Source organism: Rhipicephalus microplus, chromosome X (assembly GCF_043290135.1).
Source record: "Rhipicephalus microplus isolate Deutch F79 chromosome X, USDA_Rmic, whole genome shotgun sequence".
NCBI classification, from domain to species: Eukaryota; Metazoa; Arthropoda; class Arachnida; order Ixodida; family Ixodidae; genus Rhipicephalus; species Rhipicephalus microplus.
Genome location: NC_134710.1, coordinates 254,889,668 through 254,914,117, shown reverse-complemented (window position 1 = coordinate 254,914,117; position 24,450 = coordinate 254,889,668). Strand labels below are relative to the sequence as shown.

Below are 24,450 nucleotides of genomic sequence, written 5' to 3'. Positions count from 1 at the left end.
TCAGTATAGCCCCATAACGCGACAAGATTACCGACACAACATACAAAACACGCCGCAACGTGCACTTGCCACTTTGGCTTGGCTTGGATTGGATTGAATCTCCGTGGAATAATAGTGTGCTTGATGCTTAAGAGATGGTGCCAGATGGTGTGCGTTATCATCATCAGTGGCTGGAACGAGCAGACGACATTATTGTGGCAGTTTTTGGGGGTGTGATAATTACTCGAGGAAAAAAGAAATCTTATTTTTGTTGGGCGATGGGGTGGGTGTGAGAATTATGCGAGTGCGAGGATTACGTGAGTAAATTCGGTATCTCAGCATGAGGGTAGAAATGAAAACACTGAACACCAACTGAAGATGGCATGTTAAAAATATACTAATTATATATTTCAACAGTTATTTCTAATTATATTTTGAATAAGTATATTTTAAATACCTTTTTAGCCGGTATTCATTGTGTTTATTTTTACCATGCCATTGCATCCTGACCAGATAAGATTTTATTCTATTTTCAATTTCTCTCAGTAATGTCTGTTCAATTTCAGAAAGCATTGTGCAATAGTAGGGTCACGTTACAAATTTGTTTAGTACAATAATAGTGAGTACTACCAAGTTTGCACATACCCGTATCTAGATAACTGCACAACAATTACTTCAGTACTGCAAGAATACTATACAGTAAACTGGGGTAGGTATCGTAAGAGTGTTGCGATTTTTTATGCGTGTTGTATCATTGTAGCCATTGAAATAAGCTAGCTCTTCAGTTCTAACATCCCTTTTAAGCTGTATGGACCAAACTTTTTTTTAAATATTATGTTGGGCAGCATTTTACAGGTGCCTTTTGGTGGGCTGTCAAGTAGCGCTTATTTTGACCTACATGAGACGCATGCAGGCACTTTGACAAAGACAAGAGTGGCCGGCTGAACCACGTGGAATTTAAGTCCTGCTTACGGGCATTGGGCTACGACCTGCCCATGGTGGAAGAGGGCCAGCCAGATCCCGAGTTTGAGGCCATACTTGACCAGGTAGACCCCAACAGAGATGGACAAGTGTCTCTCCAGGAATACATGGCATTCATGATCTCACGAGAAACAGAAAATGTACGATCATCTGAGGAGATTGAGAATGCCTTCCGTGCCATCACCTCTGGCGAGCGGCCATATGTCACTGCCGACGAGCTCTACGCAGTGAGTTATACTTGGAGTACTTTCTGTCTTTGTGTTTGCCGCTCACCTAAGCCAAAAATTTAGCGTGTTTATTAATTTTCACACTTCAGAAGCCCCACAGATGTTTTCTCTGTGCTTCATGTCAAGTTTAATTGCTTTGCCAAACAATATCTACAGCCAACTTGTAGAGCAAAGGTGGTTCATTTTAGATTGGTAAAATGCACAGATAAATCTGTGGAGTGCTTTCAGATTTGAGAGTACTGTCAAATTTACAAGCTCTTGTTTTCTCCCGAAACGAATGCACACAGATCGACGCCAAAGTGTCTTCCAGCCGCTCTGTTCCCATGCTCCAGCACATGCTCAGCCAACTTTAAGTTTAAAACCAGCCGTGTATCTAGCGTACCAGCCAAACGCGTGCTGCGCAGCAGGTGTCCCCAAATAGTTCTCTATGACGACCCCGACAACAAAAATGCAGCGTTGATTGATTGAGGCTAGCTCTTCTCATTTCTGGGAAGGCAAATTTATCAATCCCACTTATTCCAGTTACTTGACTAGTTATTCCAGTTACCCTAAGTCTGTGCACATATTTCCAAATTAGCTTTCCTACTTCCATATAATCGCAGCAGTGTCAGAGCTTGTTTCATAGAAATTCTAATGTTGGCATGGTGTTAGTGTCCTTGGTTGTAGCCAAAAATAAACATTCCCCATGAGTGAAAACTCAGGATAGATGCAATAAAGAAATAATAAAGATCTTTGTTTTTAATAGGAATTAAACCCAGGACTTCTGGGTGACAAGCAGGTGGTCTATCACAGGGCCATGCCTGTGCTTCAAACTGTTTCAGAAAAAAAAAATACTATGATTGTCATGCAGTGCCAACAGTGCCCTTAACACATGTAATATTGTGTAGCCAAAGCATAAAATTTTTTCCAGGAATGAAAACATATAAATAGTGAAATGAATTGTTGATTTAAAGGCCTACCAATCGCAAAGCAAATAGGCAAAAGTTAATCGTCATTGTCAGAAAAACCAGAAAGAGACATTAAAGAAGTGTGCAACTATATGTAGGTGTGTATGTTGCGCTATGGATTCATTGTGGGCACTTCGCAACTGTACTTGCAGTAAGCTAATAACACTCTTTGCTGTGCTAGTTGGTGCATTGCATCAAGAAAAAGTACCATGTTTACTCACTAAATAGGCACACTTTTTTTTTTTTTTTTTGAGAAAATTCAGCTCGAAGCAAGGGGTGCGCCAATTACGCGGGGCAAAGTTTTCGAAATTTTTTTTTACTCTGTTTTCACGTTTTAAATCTGCACGTTTTTCAAGTAAAAGGTGACTTTGTATTTACCAATTAAGTCAGAATAAAACAGTCAAGAGTTTGACGGAATCTCGTCTGGTCAAGGACAAACATAATACAAAGCAACAAAAACGACGACTAAGGGGAAATGCACAAAAATGAAGACATTTCGGCTCCCCACACGGGAGCCTTGCTCACAGTGACCGCAAATGGCGTAGTGAACAAACATACCTACGTACCTTTAATGAACAAGCGAGAGCCGTCAACTGCACACACCCGCGTAAAATTTACTTACACAAAAATTGTGAGTGTTCCTTCTTTTGAGCGGGGATTCCTTTTCGGTGTCTGAATCATCCGCACCATGCAACATGTCATCCTCACTCGCCTCCAGTGCATTTGAGATACCCGTCTTCTTGAAGCTTTTCCTGACGACTTCGTCGGAGATTGCCTGCCATGCTTACACAATCCAAGCACACAGCATTTTCATTGGCGGCCTCCTAATCTAACCAACTGGAATCTGCTGATGTCCTCCAGCTATCCAGGTGGTGTACAGCTTTCGAACATTGTCCTTCATAGGCTTATTCAAGGACACGTTCAAAGGCTTCAGTATCGATGCGAGGCTGCCCGGAATCACTGCCAGATCTGTGCACAGCTCTTTTAGCTCATCTCGTACGCGATCTACTAGGTGCCCGCGAAAAATGTCCAGGACAAGCATGGACGGGAACAACAGACCACCCGGCCACCGACTCCAGACTGTTTTCACCCAATCCACCATGCGTTCCGCGCTCATCCAGCCTTTTTCCTAGACTCTGACGTAGATGCCTCAAGGGAAATTTGCCTTTCGGAGCGTATTATGTTTAAAAATAACGTAAGGCGGTAGCTTGTGCCCATCCACTGTCACCGCCAGCATTACAGTGCATCATTGTTTATCAGTGCCGGACGTTCTGACGTCGCTTCGTGCACCCTTCTCTTCCACTGTCGTGTTCCGCGGCATATCAAAGCAAAGTGGGGTCTGATCAGCGTTGCTGATCTGGGACAAAATGAAGTCTTTCTGTTGTCGGAGCTTTATAACGAACTGGTGGAAGTCCACCACTTTGTCCTCATATGCTGCGGACAAGCTCTGGCACAAGGGTCCGCCTTCGCAATGCGAGGCGATGGCACCACACGAAACGAGTTGTCTATCCTGAGTTGGCTTTGAACTTTTTTGCGTCGATGCACTGAGCTCAGGTTATTCTGCGCGCCTCAGTCTACTCAATATCCAATGACTCAGCACAGCCGTCTCGTAGTAGCTCCCGTATATGCCGGACCAGTTGCTCTGCGTCGTTCAGATACCTGCCGGTCTTGGCACCTTGGTAGCCCGTCGTGTCTTTTTTGTCGCCTTGAATTTTTCTTCTTGATCCCTTCAGTACCGAATACTGGTTTCTCCGACACCCAAATGCCTGCTTGCAGCCCGGTTGCCGTGCTCCAGCGCGTACTGCACTGCCTTCACCTTGAATCCAGTCATGTAGCTTGCATACTTCCCCATAATGGAACCAAAGTTGAATACACGACCACAGGATACGCACACCTCTTGTAAAATGGCGTTTCTTTTTTTTTCTCTGATGATGGTGATGCGATCGAGCCCCCGACGTTGTACACATGACTTCCAAAGAGCACAGCGATTTGGGGAGTATCAGTAATTGATAGAACAGCCATTTTTTTTCCACTCATTGACTTTTTTTTTCCCAAGTTTTATTTCGACAAACACGTTGGTTAGGTTGTTGCACTTAGAATTTTTTTATTTGCTCTTCGATTTGCCTTCTTTTTTTTCTTCGGGGCAAGAGGACTGCATTCCAACTGTATCGCTGGGGGGTAGAATCGTTTCTGATCACGGCCAACTTTGGGGTGCGCCTATTATGCGTAGAATTAAAAAAAAAATCTAATTTTTTGCGACCAAACTAGGGGGGGGGGGGGGGGGGCTGCTCCTATTATGTGAGAGCGCCGATTACGCGAGTAAATAGGGTATATGCCGCTACTAAAATAACGAACACAGAAAACGAAGGAGACAAAAACGAGCCACTTTCCTCTCTCCTGTGTTTCCTTAGTTTGTTATTTTATTGGCTGGATGTATTTTTTCCTGATGCATTACAGTAGGGATTTTAAGATAGTTTGAAACAGGCAATAATATGTGCATAGTCTTACCTTATAGCCAGGTTGACGTGTCCATTGAGAAGCTAAGTCAGGCTATCAATTGAGAAGGCGATGCAAATGGGGCCCTTTTAAAGGGACACTAAAGTCAAATAATTTACCTGAGAGTGAAAGCTCAATGTATGACGTCTAAAACGACTATATTATCAACCACAGTGGCTTACTTACCGAGAAATTAAAGTAAATGCACGAGAACACATGTGCTGCAGTAGGACATTCGCAAAATGATCCCGTCGACGTCAGAGTTACAACTAGGCTACAATTAATGACTAGTAATTGAGCTAGCTACACTAAATAAGAACCTTTTGTGCATCAAGAGATATAATAAAATGCTGCTTGTTCGTTTCTTTTTGATACATGAAAAAAAGTACCACCAGTCGTTACTATGGGGAATGGCACGAGTGGTTCAAAAGTTCTATTTTTGCTGGGTTAAACTGGACAGGCCATGCCATCTAGAAAATACCAGTTAAACCAAGCTCATCTGCCATCTCGGAGCCAATGACAGGAAATTGTTCAATGGCCGCTGTTGCTGCTGTGGTTACTGCTGATTTCGTTCTGATGCTACCTGTGTTAGTGGCCGCACAGTAAAGCTCGGCAAGGTTGCGCAACGGGAACAGTGACTTGAGATGCTCTGCTTGAGGCGGATAATTTGAAATGCGCTAACCTGATGTGGACCCCTGAAGCATGATTTTATTTCAAAATAAGGACTTCCTTTGCACAAATGTAACACTACGAGGTTTCTGGACCGCTGTTTCAACGATCAACATCAACTTAATAGGTACAGTAGACTCTCATTAAACGGAACCTGAAGGGACCGAAAAAATGTGCCACTACGCCCAATGAGGATGTTGATCACTGAACCTGGGACAGTATCCCCAGGCACTAATGTTTTTGGCAATACTTTTGCATTCGAAGAAATTCTCATGGGGCATAGCAGTCTCCCCAGTGACAAGGTTGATGGCTCCTTGTCTTGGCATGGTTGTCTTGGCAAGTGCCGGACTGCCCTGACTCATTGACCGTTTAAGATGGACAGGATAATGGACATTGGTATTCTTTCTTCAGTGTTTTCCTCGCTGGCATGTTCTGAATGCATGAACGCAACACTGAAGCTCGAGGAACGCTCTCACCAAGAGATATGCTCGGCTTGTGCGGTCGTGTGTACAGACTGTGGGTTCAAGCGCCCATTTCATAAGTCGAGAAAGGTGGGTCGTGCCAATGAGAACAATTTACGTCTGGTTTACGCAATGCGCCAGTTAGAAAAAGGGCACGCTGGTGCGAAAACTTTTTCCGAAGTGATGAACATGCCTGCTCCTCCACGTGACTCCGCCTACGACAAATTGTCATCTCGGCTTTCTGCAGCAGCAGAAGTGGCGTCGAAGTCGATGACTGATGCTGCTGTGGAAGTTCGTCGTGTTGTGGGGAGTGCTGAGTGTGGTGTTTCAGGTGATGGCATGTGGCAGAAGCGTGGCCATTCATCTTTGAACGGTTGTGTGTCTGTGATTTCTGTTGACACGGGAAAGGTTATTGATGTGAGGCCCTTTCTAGTTCGTGTAAGTCTTCTAAAACGAAAAGCAAGTTGAGGCAAGATAGTGCTTCGTACCAGGAATAGAAGGCAAACCACACTTCCTGTCAAGCAAACCATGAAGGAAGTGCTGGCAGTATGGAGACGGTTGGTTTATACTGAATATTTGAAAGGTCGAAAGGCAAAAGAGATTTGAAATACCTGCAGTACTACGGCAATAGTGATTCCAAGAGCTATGCCGCTGTCAAAGACATGTATGGAAAGCACAGTGTGCAGAAACTGGAATGTATTGGGCATGTCCAGAAGCGTGTTGGCTGCCGCCTCAGAAAACTGAAGAAGACAGTGCGTGGACTCGGTGGTAAGGGAGAGCTCACTGATGCCCTCATTGACCGCCTGCAAAACTACTATGGCATCGCCATAAGGGCTAATGTGGGGAACCATTCTGCAATGAAAAAAAAACGGCTACCCTTGCCAGTCTTTTTCATTGCAGCTTTACCAACAAGCAGCCGAGACATGGCCTGTGTCCACGCCCCGCCGCGGCGGTCTAGTGGCTAAGGTACTCGGCTGCTGACCCGCAGGTGGCGGGTTCGATTCCTGGCTGCGGCTGCTCCATTTCCAATGGAGGCGGAAATGTTGTAGGCTGGTGTGCCCAGATTTGGGTGCACGTTAGAGAACCCCAGGTGGTCAAAATTCCAGAGCCCTCCACTACAGTGTCTCTCATAATCATATGGTGGTTTTGGGACATTAAACCCCACATATCAATCAATGGCCTGTGTCCACTTGGACCAAAAAGCTGGTGGACCAAAGGGTCAAAGCACTCGGCCAAGGAAAGTATGTACACAAAGGAGGACTTCCAAATGATGTGCTCAACAAAGTTAAATCTGTCTACAGTGATCTGTGCTCTGATGAACTTCTAATGAAGTGCCTTCATGGAAAGACTCAAAATGCTAATGAGTGTTTCACTGGTCTAATATGGCAGCGGGCACCCAAACAGGTCTATGGAAGCTTGCCTACAGTAATGTTTGCCTTGCATGATGCTGTGGAACACTTTAATTATGGCAGTGTAAGCACCCTAGATATCCTGAGGCAAGCTGGCATAGAACCAGGGTACCACACGACGAAAGCTTGCATCGCCAGGGATCACCTGCGCATGCAGAATGCTACACGCGATTCAGCGGATGGGACAAAACAGGCCAGGAAGAAAAGACGAGCAGCCACCCGAACAAAAGGAGACAATAATGCTTCTGCAGAAGGACCCAGCTATGAATCTGGTGCATTTTAGGCCTGCATGCGAAGATTGTGACCCTTTTTACAAGCTCCAAAATCTTTGTTTACGTTTTTATGAAAATAACAATTTGCTCCAAATGTTGCGACGCAAACTTTCATAACGTATTTCTCAGCGTATACTTTGAACTGAAATTTTGCACAATGATTTACAACATATATATCTGTGCAGTGAACTAGCCCCGCCGCGGTGGTCTAGTGGCTAAGGTTCTCTGCTGCTGACCCGCAGGTTGCGGGTTCGATTCTCGGCTGCGGCGGCTGCATTTTCGATGGAGGCGGAAATGTTGTAGGCCTGTGTGCTCGGATTTGGGCGCACGTTAAAGAACCCCAGGTGGTCGAAATTTCCGGAGCCCTCCACTACGGCATCTCTCATAATCATATGGTGGTTTTGGGACGTTAAACCCCACAAATCAATCATGTTCAGTGAACTAGAATAAAAGAAATCTATCAAATATTTTTCAGTTCACAGCTGAATTCTCCAACAGGTTCAGTCTAAATTGGCTCTTTTTCCCTGTTTTGTTTTTTTAGCATTACTTCCTTGATATTCACTGCATAATATTTATTATACTTCACTGCATAGCTCCAGCGATTAGTTACACAAATGTCAAAGCTTTACTGTATAAAGCCACCCATTAGTCACTTATCACAGCTGGTGTGGCTAGCACTTTTAATGCAATTTTTGACAAAGATTACCGCCCACTAAATAAATATTCAATATTTTGCACTGTAAATAGCTGGGTAAATTAAATAACACATGCTGGTTTTGAGGAAAAAGTTATTTCAACGCTGCCTGCCCTTGAAAAAATTTTTGTTTTCGAGTGGTCTACCACCTTAACACCTTGTAAAAGTGAAAGTATCTTGGAATGAATGTGATCATTTCAAAATACAACCGCTGCTCCACTTCTTTCCAAACTTCATCATCATTTGTGCTCTCATCGGCACACCAGAGTGGTTACTCATTTTTGCCTTTGTCACAGCTAACCAATGTGAGGGCCAATGTGAGGGCTACCTTCTCTTATTTATCAATCTATCGGTAGTGGTATTCATTGCGGACACAATATGTGCTGTGATTAAGGCAACGCAGATTCTTCGCTTTCACTTGCAAGCTCGCTTTCATTTTTTTCCCTTTTTAGTAACCTATGGTACATTCAGGAGCACGTCCACAAGCCAGCTTAGTTTTTTCATCATACAGTTGAACCCTTTTATAAGAAGCATGCTTCAGGCAGCAATTCTTCTTTTATATAAGATGTCTTGAAAGCAGGGCACATTGTATGCATTTTTCTGCCCCACGCGATTTAATGTAGGCATACTGGTGTCTCTTATACCCATTCACTTTTTATATCAGTGTCTCTTTTGAAGTAGTTCGATTGTACTTTTAATGTCTGCATAAGTAAAGGTTCCCTGTATGTTATATCCGAAGCTGAATAGTCTGGGTTGCTTTCTTTGCCAACAGTGTTTTCACATGAAAAGATCCATGCATGAAAGGCTTGGCACAGTATTTCTCCTGCTCATCACAAGTGCTCAAGGTACATGACTGTGATAAAAGTGCATTCTGTGAAATCAGAACTGCAGTATTCAAAATGCATATGTGATTGGGGAATGTAAAAAATGGAGGATTAAATATGAAGTTCATGTGAATATGCATGGCATACATGTCAGGAACTGCAATGATGTATCTTTTTCTTTTACAGAATCTTACGAAGGATATGGCCGACTATTGCGTATCGCGTATGAAACCCTACGTGGATCCAAAGAGTGGCCGATCCATTTCCGGCGCCTACGACTATATCGAGTTCACCCGCACTTTGTTCCAGAACTAAGCACTGCCTTTTATGTGTTTCCCACATTTGTCTTTAGATGGAGCTGTGCTTCTGATTATGCTAGCAACAAGCTCTGGCCTAGAGTACAGAAGACAGAATAATACCTGCCTCAACTGCCTTTTTAAAAGACTGTTTCACTGAAAATTCATTCAGCTTACTTGCTTTTTTTTTATTGTTCTTATTTCTCTACAAGGTTCACCAAACGTGTAAACCATTTGTTATAACTATTATGAAAGCAGCTTTCTCACTAGTGTAGTCTCAGGTCCCAGGTGTATTGCATACTTTTTTTTTAGTTGCATAGATGGGTATTGTCCTTTTATTTTGGCTTTTAAACCTTTTACTTTTAAGCCGCATTTCGGAAAGTGGTGAAATGCTTGTGGCTCTGGCAGCTATCAGAAGTAGCATTATCTGTTGTTATTTATGTGTAACAGGTCTTTAATAAAGCAAGCTATGTTTTATTGGAAGATGTGCAGAATTTATTAAGTGTTATGAATTGTTTGATGACTAAAGTATAGTATTTGTTGTTAACACTTATAGTTGCAGAAGAGGACCAAAGGCCCATTGGTCTTTCTTCCGAGGCTTTTCTGCCACAGTACACCCTACTGTGCTGATTATTGTTAGCTTAATTTTTGACGTTGCATGAAGGTGAAGGAATGGGAGTTCAAGAATAGCTGCTCAAATGACCCACAGTTATTAAATGAAGAAATTCTTTAATACAAAGGAGTATGTGTTCCTACCGCAGATTTTGCAGTCTTCAATCGGCGATTGCGCTTTCTCATAGATGTAGCGGTTATTGCCTACAAAAAGTGGCTATGGTCATGTATATAAAGTTCCAGAATAATGAATGCATATTTACCGTAAGGTCTTACTTCAATAATTGTTGGTAGAACAGTTCCTATTTGTTTCATGAAAATACAGCAAGTCAATGAAATAATATTCATAACTGAGCAATAATGGCCGATTTTAATAGCTTAAATGTGTCTATTGTTTACTATGTAATGTTGTAACTCAACAAATTACTTGCATAGGACAAATGTAAATGAAAAAAATGTTACAATAGTTAAACAGGCAAATCAAAGTTAATTCACAAATTTAAAAGAAAAATTCAGTGGGAAGGAAAACATTTCATGCCTACTATCAAGCAAGGACTAGCTGTGTTACAGGTAGCCAAGTGCAGAGCATGTTATGGTCCCTCAAGGCACTGTCCCCTTTGAATAGGGGCGGCTACAAATAGGTGCCCAGCTTGCAATGGCAAGTAATCTCTCTTGCAATTATCAGTTCATCTAACCTAAGCAATTGCTGTTTTTTTCTTTTCATCAATATACTCTATGTGCCCCTTATATCAATCATAGGGTTGATGCAACATGTGAACACTTTGTACGTATTGTTGCTTGATGGTAAGATTATCACGTCTGTATCATCGAGGAAGTGCAGCACATTAGTGTTTCCGAGCCATGTAGATGCACTTCGGGTAAGTCCAGTGAAAAGCAGAAGAGAATGTGTATAGTACTCTATCAGTTTTATAGAATGCAGCCTTTACTGTTGACACATAACTAGAGGCCAGGTTTTTAGGCACTAAAGAAGTGTTTTAGGTGCCAAGGATGGGCAGGTAAAACACTGTTTTAGGTTCTGAAAATCGTAAATATAGGAACAGTAAATTTCTACGAAAAATTGAAATAATCCGAAACAATGACATCTGTGACTTGTATCTACGGCAGGAAGAAAAAAAAATGATACTGTTCAAGATCACAGAAAGGTATCAACGATTGAACATAGGCATGCATTTTCTGCATGATTCACACTATGTGGTCTTTTGTTTTATTGTCTCTCATTGTGTGTCAAGTGTCCACCATTCAATTGACACTTTCCTGGGTCTATTTTGTTTTGTTGTGGCTGGGAAGGGCAGTGCAGGGGCAAATGACCAGGCCAGTGATACCTCAGATGAGAGGGATGGTAGGTCTAATTGCATAGGACCAATTTCTCCCCTATTGGTGAACACCTTAAAGGACTCCTCACTAGGCTTTGGCATTTCGAGCCGACAAGCATAATGGTGCACTGGGCACTCTGGATTACTCCTGTTAATATTTACAAAATTGCATGCCGCGGAAAAACGCTAAATTTCTAAGAATGCCACTTGCCCTTCTTGTGGGCGTGTGCCCCAAGATCTAGGGAGTGAGGTACAGCAAGGAATGGTCCTGTTTTTATATCGCTCCTTTATGTTGACATTGGTGGGCTGACGCTGCATATCATAGGCTCTTCATCAGATCTTCATTAAATGCTAGCTATATATAGAAAAACAGACGAAAAATGTCCCGCTTTCTGATTATATTCTGCATTTTAAACGGTATACCTAATTAAGAGGGTTCCATGTGATATTATTTGGCATGTACAATTTGTGTGTTCTGTTGTGTAGCATAATGCGGAGTACTTTTGTTTGGACTAGCTGCTTCATATCATTTTGAAAGGGAAGCACAAAGACAAAGGGAAAAGAAAGACAGTGCTCTTTGTTCCTATATCTTTCTTTTCCCTGTGTCGTTGCACTGCTCTTTGAAAGTCAGTATAATGAATGAAAGCTGAGAAAAAATGATAAAAACGCAGACGGAATCTCAGCCTATTTTTCTTTTTCTTTTGAATAGCCTTGAGATGCTATTCACTATTCGGCCCTAGTTTCGCGTCCGCTTCAGTGGGCCAGTCTCAATAGGGTGCTCCGCTGCCGACCCTAATGCCGTGCGTTCGATTGGGGCCTTGGCGGTCACATATGAATTGAGGCAAAAAAGTAGATGCCCGTGTACTGCGCGGTGTCGGTGCATGATAAAGAACACCAGATGGTCAAAATTTGCGAAGACCACCTTCGCTACGACATTCCTCATATTCATATCGCATGTTTTTTTTTTTTTTGAGTAACACCACACATTCTACCACTGCTACTACTACTATAGACGGTTTCGCCAGAGCGTGCCGGTCCCTGGCAACATTGTGCGTTCACCAGAAAATCACCCCAGGGAACATCCGGTTTAGCTTGTTCTTGCGTGGTTTTAGTGTTTGTTCTTGGCCGCGGCTGCTTGCTTTCCGATATTTTATGCGGATTAAATTATTCTGATGAAGAGCTCGCAACGTGGGCACAGCTTTATCATGCCAGGATGCAGTCTGCAAGCCTAAACTAATTTTATATGCTAGTCAAAACGTTCTGTTTTGATCACGAGAGAAAACTGGATTCCTGTTAGGAGCGCGTAGGCTTGTTCTTTCCACTTCATTAAAGGCAATCTAAAGCTCAGCACACATTAATGGCACAGAGACGATACTCAGACTTTGGATTAGTCGAAGGTCCCGGTTACTGGGAACACATTGGTCGCTGTTGTCTTCCACTTGTGGCTGATAGGTGTACTGACGCGTGCAATGAACAACAAAACGTGAAAGCGAACACTGAAAATGTATTGCAAAGGTGTTTCTCGTATAGTTTGAACGATGATGACAGTGCGTACTGTTTGAATCAACATGGGGCACAATGTAGCCGTGCTCTTCATGAATCGCCGCCCTGTGTACAGCGTGGTGTCCATGTTTCGTTATCGTTGCATTTGATTTTTTTTTCCGAAGCGACGCCGGCGAGTCGGCACTCATCTGTGCGGGCAAATGACACATCGCATGCCCCTCTGCTCCTAGTTAATACCGCTGCATTCTAGATCATTTACCTTTCGGTGTGAACATGGCTTAGATGGTTCAACTTGAAAGTTTGATTCATGAATAGCTTGCTCGTTAGTAAACCATGATAGTTCGCGTGACCAAGCCCCAGTGGATGTCATCACATAACCAGTACATTTTATATTTTCTTGGTCGCATTCCCGAATATTTCGGATCGCAGGAAATTCTGAACGCCGATGATCTAGAGTGTGCCCGGCGTGACACACGCGCAAATATAAGCGTTTTATCTAGAGGTTGTGGGCTTAGATGAAACACAAATATGTTCGGGGTTTAACAGGAGGAAGATTGTCAGTTCTAGTCGAAAAGCTGAATTGAACAACTCGATGGATCGGGCAACTCTTCACCTGCATGTCGACGATGTGGGTGCGCTTTGAAGACGCAGAAAAGTAAAACACAGGTGTGCGCTGTCAATTATCTGTCCGCGTCTGCAAAGCGCATCCACGTCGACATGCAGAATCAATTGGCCCAATTAAGTTCACTGCCAAGCTTCTCCTGCAGGCGCGGCCACTGCCAGAGGTAACACGGAGGAGGGTGTTGCGCTCATCGCAACATCACGGCGGATATTTCGTGCGGCGCCCGTCGGTCACACGAGCAGTGTTACCTGCAGCAGTAGCCGCACCTGCACTTGCCGTGCACTACATTGAGCCCCTTCTTGTGGCCACTAGACGTAGCACAAAATAGATCCTAAGGAATGTGCCAGAAATGATAGAGCAGCTAACTCAAACACCACGAAAACACCGCCGGGACCATTCTTTAATGGTCCCGGCGGAATGGTTCCCGGAAGAGGCGCAGCGGAAGTCTGCTGGGGTAGGCCGTTCTACGTGAGCGAGTTTGTTTACAACACCCGGCAATGTAGTTTACGAGATCTGATGGTAGCGCCAGGACACAGAGCCTAGCGAGTAGGCGCAGCAAAACGGAGTCTTCCAATGCGTAGCCTAGTGAGTAGACGCAGGAAAACCGGACTTGCACGTACATATCATTTTCTTTTTTAGTTGTGAGCAAGGGGGTCACGGCTGATTATGTAAGTGCCCAGGAAGCAGTCTTTGAAACTGTGCCAAAAAGGGAACGGACACTTCAGCGTGTCACTGTGTTCAGCGGTGATGATGATGATGATGATGATGAACAAACTTTATTTAATTAGCAGAAAGGTCCTCTTCCCCTTTCAGGTGCGAAAGGAGAAGGGAGGACCAAACCTAGACGACGGCCATGATCCCATGGTTTCTGGCGGCGTCTTTGGCCTGCCGTATTAAGGGGGCTTGTAATTGAGAGTCACAGCTGAGAAGCGCGGCATCCTATCCACTCCCATCTGGAAATTCGCCTCTCATGGGGGCCTGCGGGCATGCCCATAAAATGTGGCTCAAGTCCGCCCTGTTGTGGCAAAATTTACACTTGTCCGAATGAAGTTCCGGCACGCAGCGGTTCATTGTTACCGGACCGGGAAACGTGTGGGTCTGGAGTAGGCGCCACGCCACCGTCCAGACCACCGTCCGCACACTCGTCCTTTGTTCAATGACGAGTGTGCGGGAGGATAAATTTTCCTGCTTAGCCTGTAATACTGCGTAAGATCTCTGTAAGTGGTCATCCGCTCAAATCTCTCATCGTCCTCCCCGTTCGACCAGGGCAATCCAGAGGCTCAATCTGTAAGTCCTCGAGAGCTCTGGTGTGCAGCCTCATTGCCGGGCAAGGAGGAGTGAGCGGGTGCCCAGACTATTTCTATTGTTCGTTGGTCTTTGCATCGAACCAATATTCTTCAAGCTATTTGGAATATTCCCCTCGTGCAAAGTTTCTCACAGCCGTCTGTGAGTCGCTAGCAATGAGTGAAGTCGAGAGAGATGCTATAGCCATTGTAAAAGCTGCTTCCTCCGCCTCTTCTGCAAAGCTCGTTCTCACCGAGCCGCTGACCTTATGGTTTCCTTTGTAGTCCACTACTGCTATAGTCATGTTGTCATTTCCTTTGTATTTGGCCGCGTGTACGTATGTTGTTTCCGGTAAATCTTTTACGTTATGTATATTTTTTGCTCTTTCAGCTCTCCTTGCTTTGTGATGTTCGGGGTGCATGTTTTTTGGAATCGGTAAGATTACTAAACATTTCCCGATTTCATACGGGATATCCTTTTTGGCGCCAAATTCATTTGCGTAGTTTATACCCAGTTCCTCTAGTATGGCTCTACCTGTTTTACTCTGCGTTAGTCTTTCATATTGTGCGATTCTTTGAGCTTCTATAAGCTCTTCCGATGTGTTGTGAAGCCCTAATTGAAGTAATTTATTATTAGAGGTAGTAATTGGAAGTCCGATCGTTTGTTTGAAAACTCGTCTAATGATTCTGTCAATCTTTCTCTCTCAGCCACTTGCAGTCTGAGGTACGGAAACACATATACAATACGACTGATGACAAAAGCCTGTACCAGTCTTATCATATTATTTTCCTTCATACCATAGTGCCGGTTTGCAATTCGTTTAAGTAGACGCATAGTTTGCTGCGCACTGGTTTAAAGTATTCTAATCGCCTCTCCATTGTGCCCGTTTGAGCTGATTCGGAGTCCCAAAATTCTTATGCTTTCGACCGTAGGTATTTGCGTTTTTCCAACAAAGACTTTAATGTTAGGTTTTTCCTGGATGCTTTTCCGACCCCTACATGTCGGGTTATAGAACAGAAGTTCCGATTTTTCCGGTGAACATTATAATCCTGTATGGATGGCATATTCTTCTACAACATTCACTGCTGTTTGTAAAGTTTCCTCTATGTATCCGTCACTACCCTCTGCTACCCATAAGGTAATGTCATCTGCATAGAGGCTATGGTGGAGTCCTGGAATTTCCTTCAGTCTGGTAGGGAGACCTATCATGGCCACGTTAAAAAGAAAGGGGGGTAGGACTGAGCCTTGCGGTGTACCTCTGCTGCCTAGACTAAACTCTTGGGATTCTGCTTCGCCTAGTATTATTCTTGCAGTCCGGTCAGTTAAAAAGTCTTTTATATAATCGTATACTCTTTTTTCCTACCCCTAACGCTTGAAGATTGGCAAGTATAGCTTTATGTGATGTATTATCGAATGCCTTTTTAAGATCTAGGCCAACTATTACCTTTGTGTCGTGTGTATTGAGACCCGAATCAATTATTTGGTGTTTAATCTTAAGCATAATGTCCTGTGTAGAGAGTTTCGCTCTGAAGCCTACCATCGTATGAGGAAAGAGCTCATTGTCTTCCATATAATTTGACAGGCGAGTTAGGATGACATGCTCTAATAACTTTCCTATGCAGGATGTCAGGGAAATAGGCCTAAGATTATCAAGATCTAGTTTCTTGCCTGGCTTGGGAATCATTATGATTGTTGCCGTTTTCCATTGCTTGGGTATCTTACTTTTTGCCAAACACTTGTTCATATATTCGGAGAGGGCTGTGATAGATTTGTCGTCTAAATTTCTGAGCGTTTTATTCGTGATCCCATCGGGGGGCCGGGGCTGATGTTGTGCTCAGTTTCATTAGTTCCGATCGTACCTCGGCCTCTAATATGGGTCGGTCTAGAAAAATCATTTTCTTTACCTTTGTACGAGCCTAATTGCTCTTTGGTTGTATCCCCAATGTATCTCTGTCTGATTTCTTCAATCAGTTCTTCCTCCGTGCCTTTGTATTTACGGACAAGTCTAATAAAGTTTTGTTGTTGTGCTGTCTTGCTCGCTTCCGAGTCTATCAGACATCTTAACAGGTTCCATGTTTTAGAGAGACTTGTTTGTTTTTCCATCGCATCACACTTTTTCTCCCATTGTTGTCTGCGTAGTTGCTCCGCGTACTTCTCAATATCTTTACTGAGGGTGGCTATCCTTTTTCTAAGGCGTTTGTTGTGTTTTTGTGTCACCGTTTTTCTAGGCTCTTTTTTGCCTCCCACATATGTAGGAGCTTACTGCCTGTGCTTTCTAGTCTTTCTGTTTTTGGTATGGTCTTAGTTGCGATTTGAATATTTTGCTTAAGGTTCCCTAGCCATTCATCTAAGTCTTCTATGACATCGCATGCTTCCTTCTCTCTGATTTTTCTAAAGCTATCCCATTCAACCATCCTTAATTCTTTGCCTCCTCTTTTACGTGGACCTGCTTTAAACGTGGTCACTGCCCATATTATCTTGTGCATTAAGCCAATAAGGTTCAATGATATTCTTAGTAAACGTGAGGTCAGGAGACGTGTCTTTGGATACGCTGTTTCCAATCTTAGTTGAAAAAAGGGGGTCGGTTATTAACGTAAGGCCCTCTTGTTGAGCGTCGATCCAGAGATTTCTACCTTCGATGTTTTCTTTGTCATAACCCCATGCCGCATGCAACGCGTTGAAATCTCCTACTATAACCAATGCTTGCTTTTTAGTAATGCTGATCATTTTTCTAAAAAGTGACCTAAATTTGGTTTTTTTTGTCTAGGGCTGCTATAGACATTTAATATGAATAGACTTTCACCACTCTTCTGCGATGGAACCAACTCAACAAGAACATGATCGACATCGCAGATTTCTGTATTATGTTCTATCACCGTGAGATTTCTTCGCATGAGGGTTGTTACGGACGTTTTTTCATCAGGGGTACCATAGGATTTGTAATTCGACAATTTAGCCATTCCTCCAGTTTCCTGTAAGGCGATGACGTCTGGTGCCTCCTTTCCGTTTAGGAACTGTTGTAAGTTACCCCGTTTCCGGCAATACCCACGACAGTTCCACTGCCAAATTTTATACTGATTACGTCGTGCCATGTCTAGGAACGGTCCCTTCCACTGCGATTTAGATTACTTCGGTCGTAGTCGGCCGGTTGTAGGGTTTAGTAGTAGTTTTAACCGGGCCTGCTCCTATAGACCTCAAATCTGTTTGCGTGTTCTCCACCAGCGTTAGTCGATTTTCTATGCTATCTATTCTTTGTTTTATTTCTACGAGCTGCAGCTGCAATCCTGTGAATTGTTGTTGCATTACCTTAGTAAGTTCTCCGAGCATATTCTCGACTTTTTTTCCAAGGGTTTTGAGAGGTCTTCATTTTCTACAGGAGATATTTCCTCTGCTCTTCGTTTCGCTGCATGCACTCCTGACTCCTGTGCAAGCGCTGGAGTTAAAATTCGACTACACGATGCTATGGAGCTAGTTGACTCGCGCAGCTGATTTTGCCTGAGTTTAGAGTTCTCTTCCTTTAGTTGTTTTATTTCATCCCTCTATTTCGCGTTTTCACGGGTGAGTTGCTCTAGCATTTTCTTAATATGGTTTAGCTCTTGACCTAGGGTGGACCCTTCTGCCACAACCTCAGGCAAACTCCCAGACCGGAGAGACTCCCCTGATACCTCGCCCACCCAGCTCACCATTTGTTGACTGCCCTGACCGCCACCAGGACCCTCGTGGGACTGTCCTTGAGGTGATCTCGTTGCCCTTGTTTTGGATTTGGCCCGTGACCTGGATCTGTGTTGACGAGAGGACCTTGATCTGGATGTGGATCTGGGTTCGTGTTGAGTCCCTTCTCTTTTCCTTTCGGCGAGTCGCGGGAAGGAGCTGGAACGATCTCTGCGTCGTCCCCCTCTGTCCTGGGCGGCGTTGCCATTCTCCTCCGTTAGGTTTTCTGGTGAATACCCTTCCCTCCATGCCCGTGTTGCTCTAGTGTTCGACAAAATCTTCATTTCTCTTCGTTCATCGCCTTGTTGTTGTTCCTTTTCCCACCATCTTTTCTTCAAAAGGTACGGGGTCCTAAACCGTTCTTTGCATTTTTTGTTCCCTGTAAGATGACCTTTCCCGCAAAGGCTGCACCTAGGGACGCACTGGTGGTTTTCAGTTGGATTGAGCACCCCACAACCACGGCATTTCTTGTTGTCAGGCTGTGGGCAGACATCCGCCCGATGTCCAATTCGACCACAAGTAGTGCATGTTTCATATTGCTTCTTGTATAGGAAGCACCTATATTCGCCGCCACGGTAGTATACAAAATACAGCACAAACAATCCTTCGAAAACAATGACCACTGAGTCCGTAAGTCCCATACGTCGTGCATGTAGAATCGTCGGGTTACTCTGATTGACCAAGCTTTTTTCTATGTCTTCTTGATTATCATACTTCGGTATTCCGTGGATAACCCCTTTGGATGTGTTTTCTGGTGCTGTTACATAAGCGGCTGTAGCATAGCTCTTGTCATTGATCATAATTTCCTTGATGTTGCTGTATTCCTTCGCATTGGCCAGACTAGGTGTGCTCATGATCATGGTATTTTGTCGCATGTTAATTTTGAGAGTATCTTCCCAAGCAATGTCGGGCTGTACTTTTGCCGCTCGTAGAACACAGTCTCTTATGAGCGCTAGACTCTGTCGCGTCAAGTCCAGACCTCCTCCTTGGCGTATTACAACCTTGTAATCATCTTCTGGTAGTTGCGGTTATTTTGGCACTGGCCGGCGATGCAAAAAATCCTTCAGTCTCCGAGACGCCTCCATGGACGCACCTCCCGCGTTCGTGGCTGGTTCCGCGTTTCTCTTGTCTTTTGCCTTCTTGCGTCGTTCATGGGCCACAACCCATCCTTGAGTGTCGTTGTACTCTTCGGGAGACAGCGTCTTCCCCTCAATTTCCACAACATCCATTTCGCAGGCTTCGAACAAGCCGGGGGCCGGGCTTGTCGCCTAGTTGCCAGCGCGTCGATGGCACTGCGATGGCGTAGCTAGGGCGACGCCGTTGTGGGAACTTAAAAGAAGTGTCACGGCTCAAAAAAAAAAGTAGGCCCACCTGGTATATCCTGGCATCGGACGAATTGGGTGATCGTCTGGCGACAGCTGTGATGGTCTTGAATCCAGTGGTTGTCCTTTTCAGCCGCGAAAGTGAAAAACTGGCAGAGCCCATTCGAGAGGCATCCGAGTGGCTCAGCCCCTAGTGGCCGTCTCCTGTGTTCAGCGAGCATTTCATTTTCTTAATATCCCTGGCGGTCGGTACCAACAATGCTGAGGCGGCCTAAAAAGCTTCGTCGCGGCCTCTGGTCCACTGTCGGGTGCATATAACCACTACTACTACTACTACTACTACTACTACCCCATTTCGCTTGCGTTCGTCTTCTCATCGTTCCTGCATCGTGCCTTCGCCAACCCTGACAACGCTTAGCTTGTGTTTGGTGCGTCGTCTCTGAACAAAGTTTCAGCGGAGTGACGTGGTGTATCACGGTCGCAATACATTTCTCCTTTCTCCTTTTCACCTTTAGGATGTCTGCAGTCTGTGTATCCTTTCTTAAACTAACGCATTGTTCCCGACCAGACAGCACCTCCTGGCTCTGGCGGTTTGGTGTGAAGGAAAAAGAGCTTTTTTAAGAAGTTTAAGCCTTTAACTACGCAGCGCTCCGTCGACATCTCGTCTTAGAAATAGGGGCGCCGCGTATTGTCGCAGAGGCTGGCAAGCGGGTGCAATGGCAATTCTTGCCCGCTTCTGCATTACGCGTGCAGTAGGGGCCTCCCGACTGTGCACAGGGTTGCTGTTGGGTATGTCATGTTTGGCACAATTGATTGTATAGTGAGGCAAAAACAGAAACAGATGACAGCTGTACTTAGGAAGAGTAGTTACAGTTGGAATTATTTTGAGCTGTCCAGTGCCCTTTGCAGCTGCAGTGCCGTGCACTCAGTTCTTTTTTCATTATTGCCGTTACTGTTTTCTAATACTTTAATTGCTGCAAGTGTACCCGGATTCTCATTTATTCCTGTATCGAGGGTGCTAAATCGGTAGATAAGGTATGACTCTCGTTGTTCACGTTCTCGGTTGGATTTAAATCCTGTCTCTAAGAGCGTTACTGATAGTTTGTCGAATGCATGGTCGGGAAGATTGAGATGTTTTGATAGTGGTAGATTTGGGGCTGATTTCGCATGGGCTCTGTTATTATTGAAGCGAATCCTAAATGTTGCTTCTGTTTGTCCGATGTACTGCATTCTGCACACTTTGCATTCGAGTAAGTATACCACATTAGAGGAATCGCATGTTAGGTTACCTTGTATGTTAATCCAAAACTTGGATTGTGTCCTAGTTGCTTTGAAGACATCGTGACTTTAAACAAGGTTGGCATGAATTATTAGGAGGTGAGCAATTGATTTGAGAGTGGACAAGTGTGTCTTTGAGGTTGCGTGGTCGTCGGTAAACGACACCAAGAGCAGATGGGAATGTGCGTTTCAGACGTTCACTTTGTTTGAGAATGTTGTAATGTCGTTTAGGGGTTTTGTTTGCATGGGGGAAATTTGTGCTGTAGGTTAAACAGAGGTTTGTTAGTTATAGGTCTCCTTGCGGTGATCGCTTAATAAGCAAGTCATCACGCTTCAGTTTTCTCGCTTTTTGAACGGCGTCATCAATTACATGGGAGGGGTATTTTTGTTTATCGAGCATAAGTTTTAGCCTCTGTGAGCTCGTGTCAAAATCAGCGTCTCTTGAGCAGATTCACTTAAAACCGGTGAGCCTAGCTGTATGGAATACTGTTTTTACAGTGGCGCGGGTGATCGCTTTGGTAATGGAGGTATATTTGTCGATCCGTTGGTTTGCGATATATGGTTGTAGAAATCTTGTCTTCTTCTATCGTTATGGTAACATCAAGAAAATTTACGGTTGTTTGCGAGTAGTTGTGTGTGAAGTGTATGTTCGGATGTACAGCATTGTACGTGTCGATAAAGCTAATAAGTTCATCCTCGCTGTGGGTCCGAATGACCCTCTTTGGGTTTTACTTTGAATGCATTGGTGCGGCGGCCGTTCAGGGCACTCCCCTTGTTCTAGTATCAAACTAAAGAAAAGGCCCAGCAAGACTGAAACTCAGAATGCAACTTTATTATAGAAACATTATTATTTTATTTTGCCCCTGCTTTCGGGGCCCTGCTGGCGGGGCACTCTGGACTTGGGTGGGTGGCTTAAGTGCCACGGCCGACCCGAGCCGACAGCCGAAGGGTGGTTGGCCGAGGCTCGCGCATCCCCCCAAATACCATGGTGTCGGGCGGGTGACCTCAGTGTCGGAGGGATATGGCCTACCGGAGCCTTGTCCCAGGTGCCATGATGCTCGGCAGTCGCGGCCTACGAATCAGAGTAAAGATAAATATTGCATGCTGGGCCAAATACAGATCGCTTTATCTCATTGTTAGCTGGCAAAAAAAAAAACAGCGAAAGGGGGACGAGGACACATACACAGCACTGAATGTGTACTATCCGTTTCTCTGTGTTGATTTTTGGGATGTTTTTTTCCCTAACAATTTACCAACAAGCTCGAATCAGTCCCGCTTACCTCGGCTTGGACAGCCAGCAGAGGCTGGTTGGCCCACTGCTCATCGGGCTCATGATGAAAAGGCTGTCCACCTTCTGGCGCTGGCAAATCGTATGGCGGGTGCATCGTTGTAACGCGGGTTGAACGGGCATGTCTTTACTCGGAGCCGGCGACCGTCTCGTCTGCACCTCGATATGTGGATAGAAAGCCGCCCTCTCTTCACCTTGTGGTGCTGGCTGTACGGACAGATCACCAGGTCGCCGTGCAGACTAATGTAAGTCGCCATGGTTGAGCATGCGGTCTAGAAGGGGTCGTCTCAGCCGTGATCCAGACTGTGGGCAATGGCGTCTGTGTCCACATCCGCCGAGTCAACTGAGCCCAGCGCTTTACCTAATAAGGTCACAAACCGCAATCGTCCAATCAAAGAGAAACTCCGCACGTCCAATGAAATGCAGCCGCGACAGAGCTACCCAGCGTGCATACTTGGCATGCCCAACAAGGCCTGCTTGTGTTTGTTTAATTCCTTATACAACTGGCACGTCCCCACTTTGGGAGATTCGCCAAGAATGCAAGGTTGAGACTAAAATGTTATTTTAGGTAAGCTATGAAATTAAAAACCAAAATTAAAGAAATGAAAGGGCAATACTACGTAAAGTATTCAATTTAACTACAAGTAATATGCTTTAGGGCTGTATTCCGGACTGCTGTATATTAACCTGATGGGAACAAATTTGAAAACTTGGGTTTTAACTTAATCAAATCACGTGTAATTTTAAATACCAGATTAATATGGTACTCGTTGAGTAGTAATAATGAAATTACACACGGAATCAAAGGCATCTCCGTGGCAGTATCCCAAGCCCGAGGCAGCGAAGCTTAAAGCATCTTTATCCGATAAGGTCTAGCCTAATTTTGCAAAGGGAGTAGTTAGAAGTCGAGTTCTAATACGAGAGCAGAGTGTACCAGAACAAAGGAGTGCCTAGAGGTATGCGCCGACTGGTCGGCGCGCCGCCGCCGAGAGAGAGATAATTAACTTTAATGAAGGTCCTGAAGGGGACTGGGCACCCCTTACGGGGGCCAGCCCGGTGGCTCCGCCCATGTGGGGACTGGGAGTCGGAGCTCGCCAGCCACCTTTTGGGCCTTCTGGACGGCCTGGTGTTGAAGGGCCCTGTCGGGGCTCCTGAGGTGGTTGAACCAGTCGTCTTCGGTGGCAGGGGACCCGAAGCTAGCGTTTAGCACGGGACACTGCCACAGCATGCGATTTAAATCGCACCTTGAATTTTGGCATTTGGGGCATTCTGGCCTTATATCTGGTAGGTATTTGCTGTAGATATAGTGGCTGGGGTAACTGTGCGTTTGCAGCAGTCGAAGCGTTAATTGTTGTGCTTTATTTAGTGCTGAGTGAGGTGAGGGGAATTCCTTTCTAAATAACTTATAGTGCGAGCAAATTTCATGATATGATAGGAGTGGCTCCCGGTGCGTGTCGGTGTCCCCGGCCAGTGAGCCGGACCGCGACCCCCCGCGGCACGTAAGATCACGCGCGAGGTCATGGGCCAGCTCGTTGCCGTTCGGGACCCCTGGTTGAACGTTGATCCTTTCATGACCAGGGAACCAGTGGATATGCCTATCTACAGTTATCTGAACAGATGCTAGAACTCTTAATGCCGCCTGGCAAAGTGTACCGCGGCGGTATGCCAGCCGCCGCCGAGAGTTTTCGCCACGCCGCCGACGCGAACTGATCGGCGCGCCGCCGCTGACGTTTTTCATCGGCGCAATCGGTGCGCCATTTATGCGCTAGTACCGACTTTTCACAGATTTGTCTTTCTTTTTCTTCTTGATTTATAGCTTCGTTTCACATTTTGTGTAGCCAGTAAAAACCAGGCTTCTTAGTTATCTTCATCCAGCTTCAGAGACCGAGAGTACCACTATGAACAGCGGCACAAGTTCGGCGGCCCCTGCATGAAATGACATATTCGACGAATTAACAAAAAATGAATGTAATACTGTGTAGTTCTTCACCTAACGCGCTGCATTCGTGCTGCACTGCTATCACTTCATTTCTTCTGTGTATACGCCCTGTTTCGGGCACGATCATAGGCTGCCATCTTGGACTGATAATGATGCCGTTTTACATCTATATGAATATTATATATACGTTGATGGTAGCATCATGGAAGCTTGATGGGAGCTTCTGAGAGCTGGTTCAGAGCGTCTCGGGGCTCGCGCTTTACGCCCTGGTCTTCCCAAAATTCTCTGCAGGTGAAAACAAT

The 24,450-nt window shown here is 44.9% G+C and overlaps 2 protein-coding genes across 4 annotated transcripts in view; one reads left to right on the top strand and one right to left on the bottom strand.

Annotated features, from left to right (window-relative positions):
- The window catches only part of alpha-Spec (alpha spectrin), a 173,566-nt gene extending 163,828 nt beyond the window's left edge, over nucleotides 1-9,738 (top strand). For all 3 annotated transcript variants that reach the window (XM_037414135.2, XM_037414132.2, XM_037414133.2), the window contains 2 exons: nucleotides 893-1,187; nucleotides 9,146-9,738. In XM_037414135.2, coding sequence (XP_037270032.1) covers nucleotides 893-1,187; nucleotides 9,146-9,274 — 424 coding nt within the window. In that variant the 3' untranslated portion in view covers nucleotides 9,275-9,738. The remainder of the gene's footprint in view (nucleotides 1-892; nucleotides 1,188-9,145) is intronic.
- An 11,896-nt stretch (nucleotides 9,739-21,634) lies between these two features.
- Nucleotides 21,635-22,448, bottom strand: LOC142776068 (uncharacterized). The gene is made up of 2 exons (XM_075878952.1): nucleotides 22,202-22,448; nucleotides 21,635-21,993 (listed from the first exon to the last, which is right to left on the bottom strand). Exons 1-2 carry the CDS (start codon nucleotides 22,304-22,306, stop codon nucleotides 21,769-21,771), a joined length of 330 nt encoding a protein of 109 aa, XP_075735067.1. The 5' UTR covers nucleotides 22,307-22,448; the 3' UTR covers nucleotides 21,635-21,768.
- Between the last annotated feature and the right edge of the window lie 2,002 nt (nucleotides 22,449-24,450).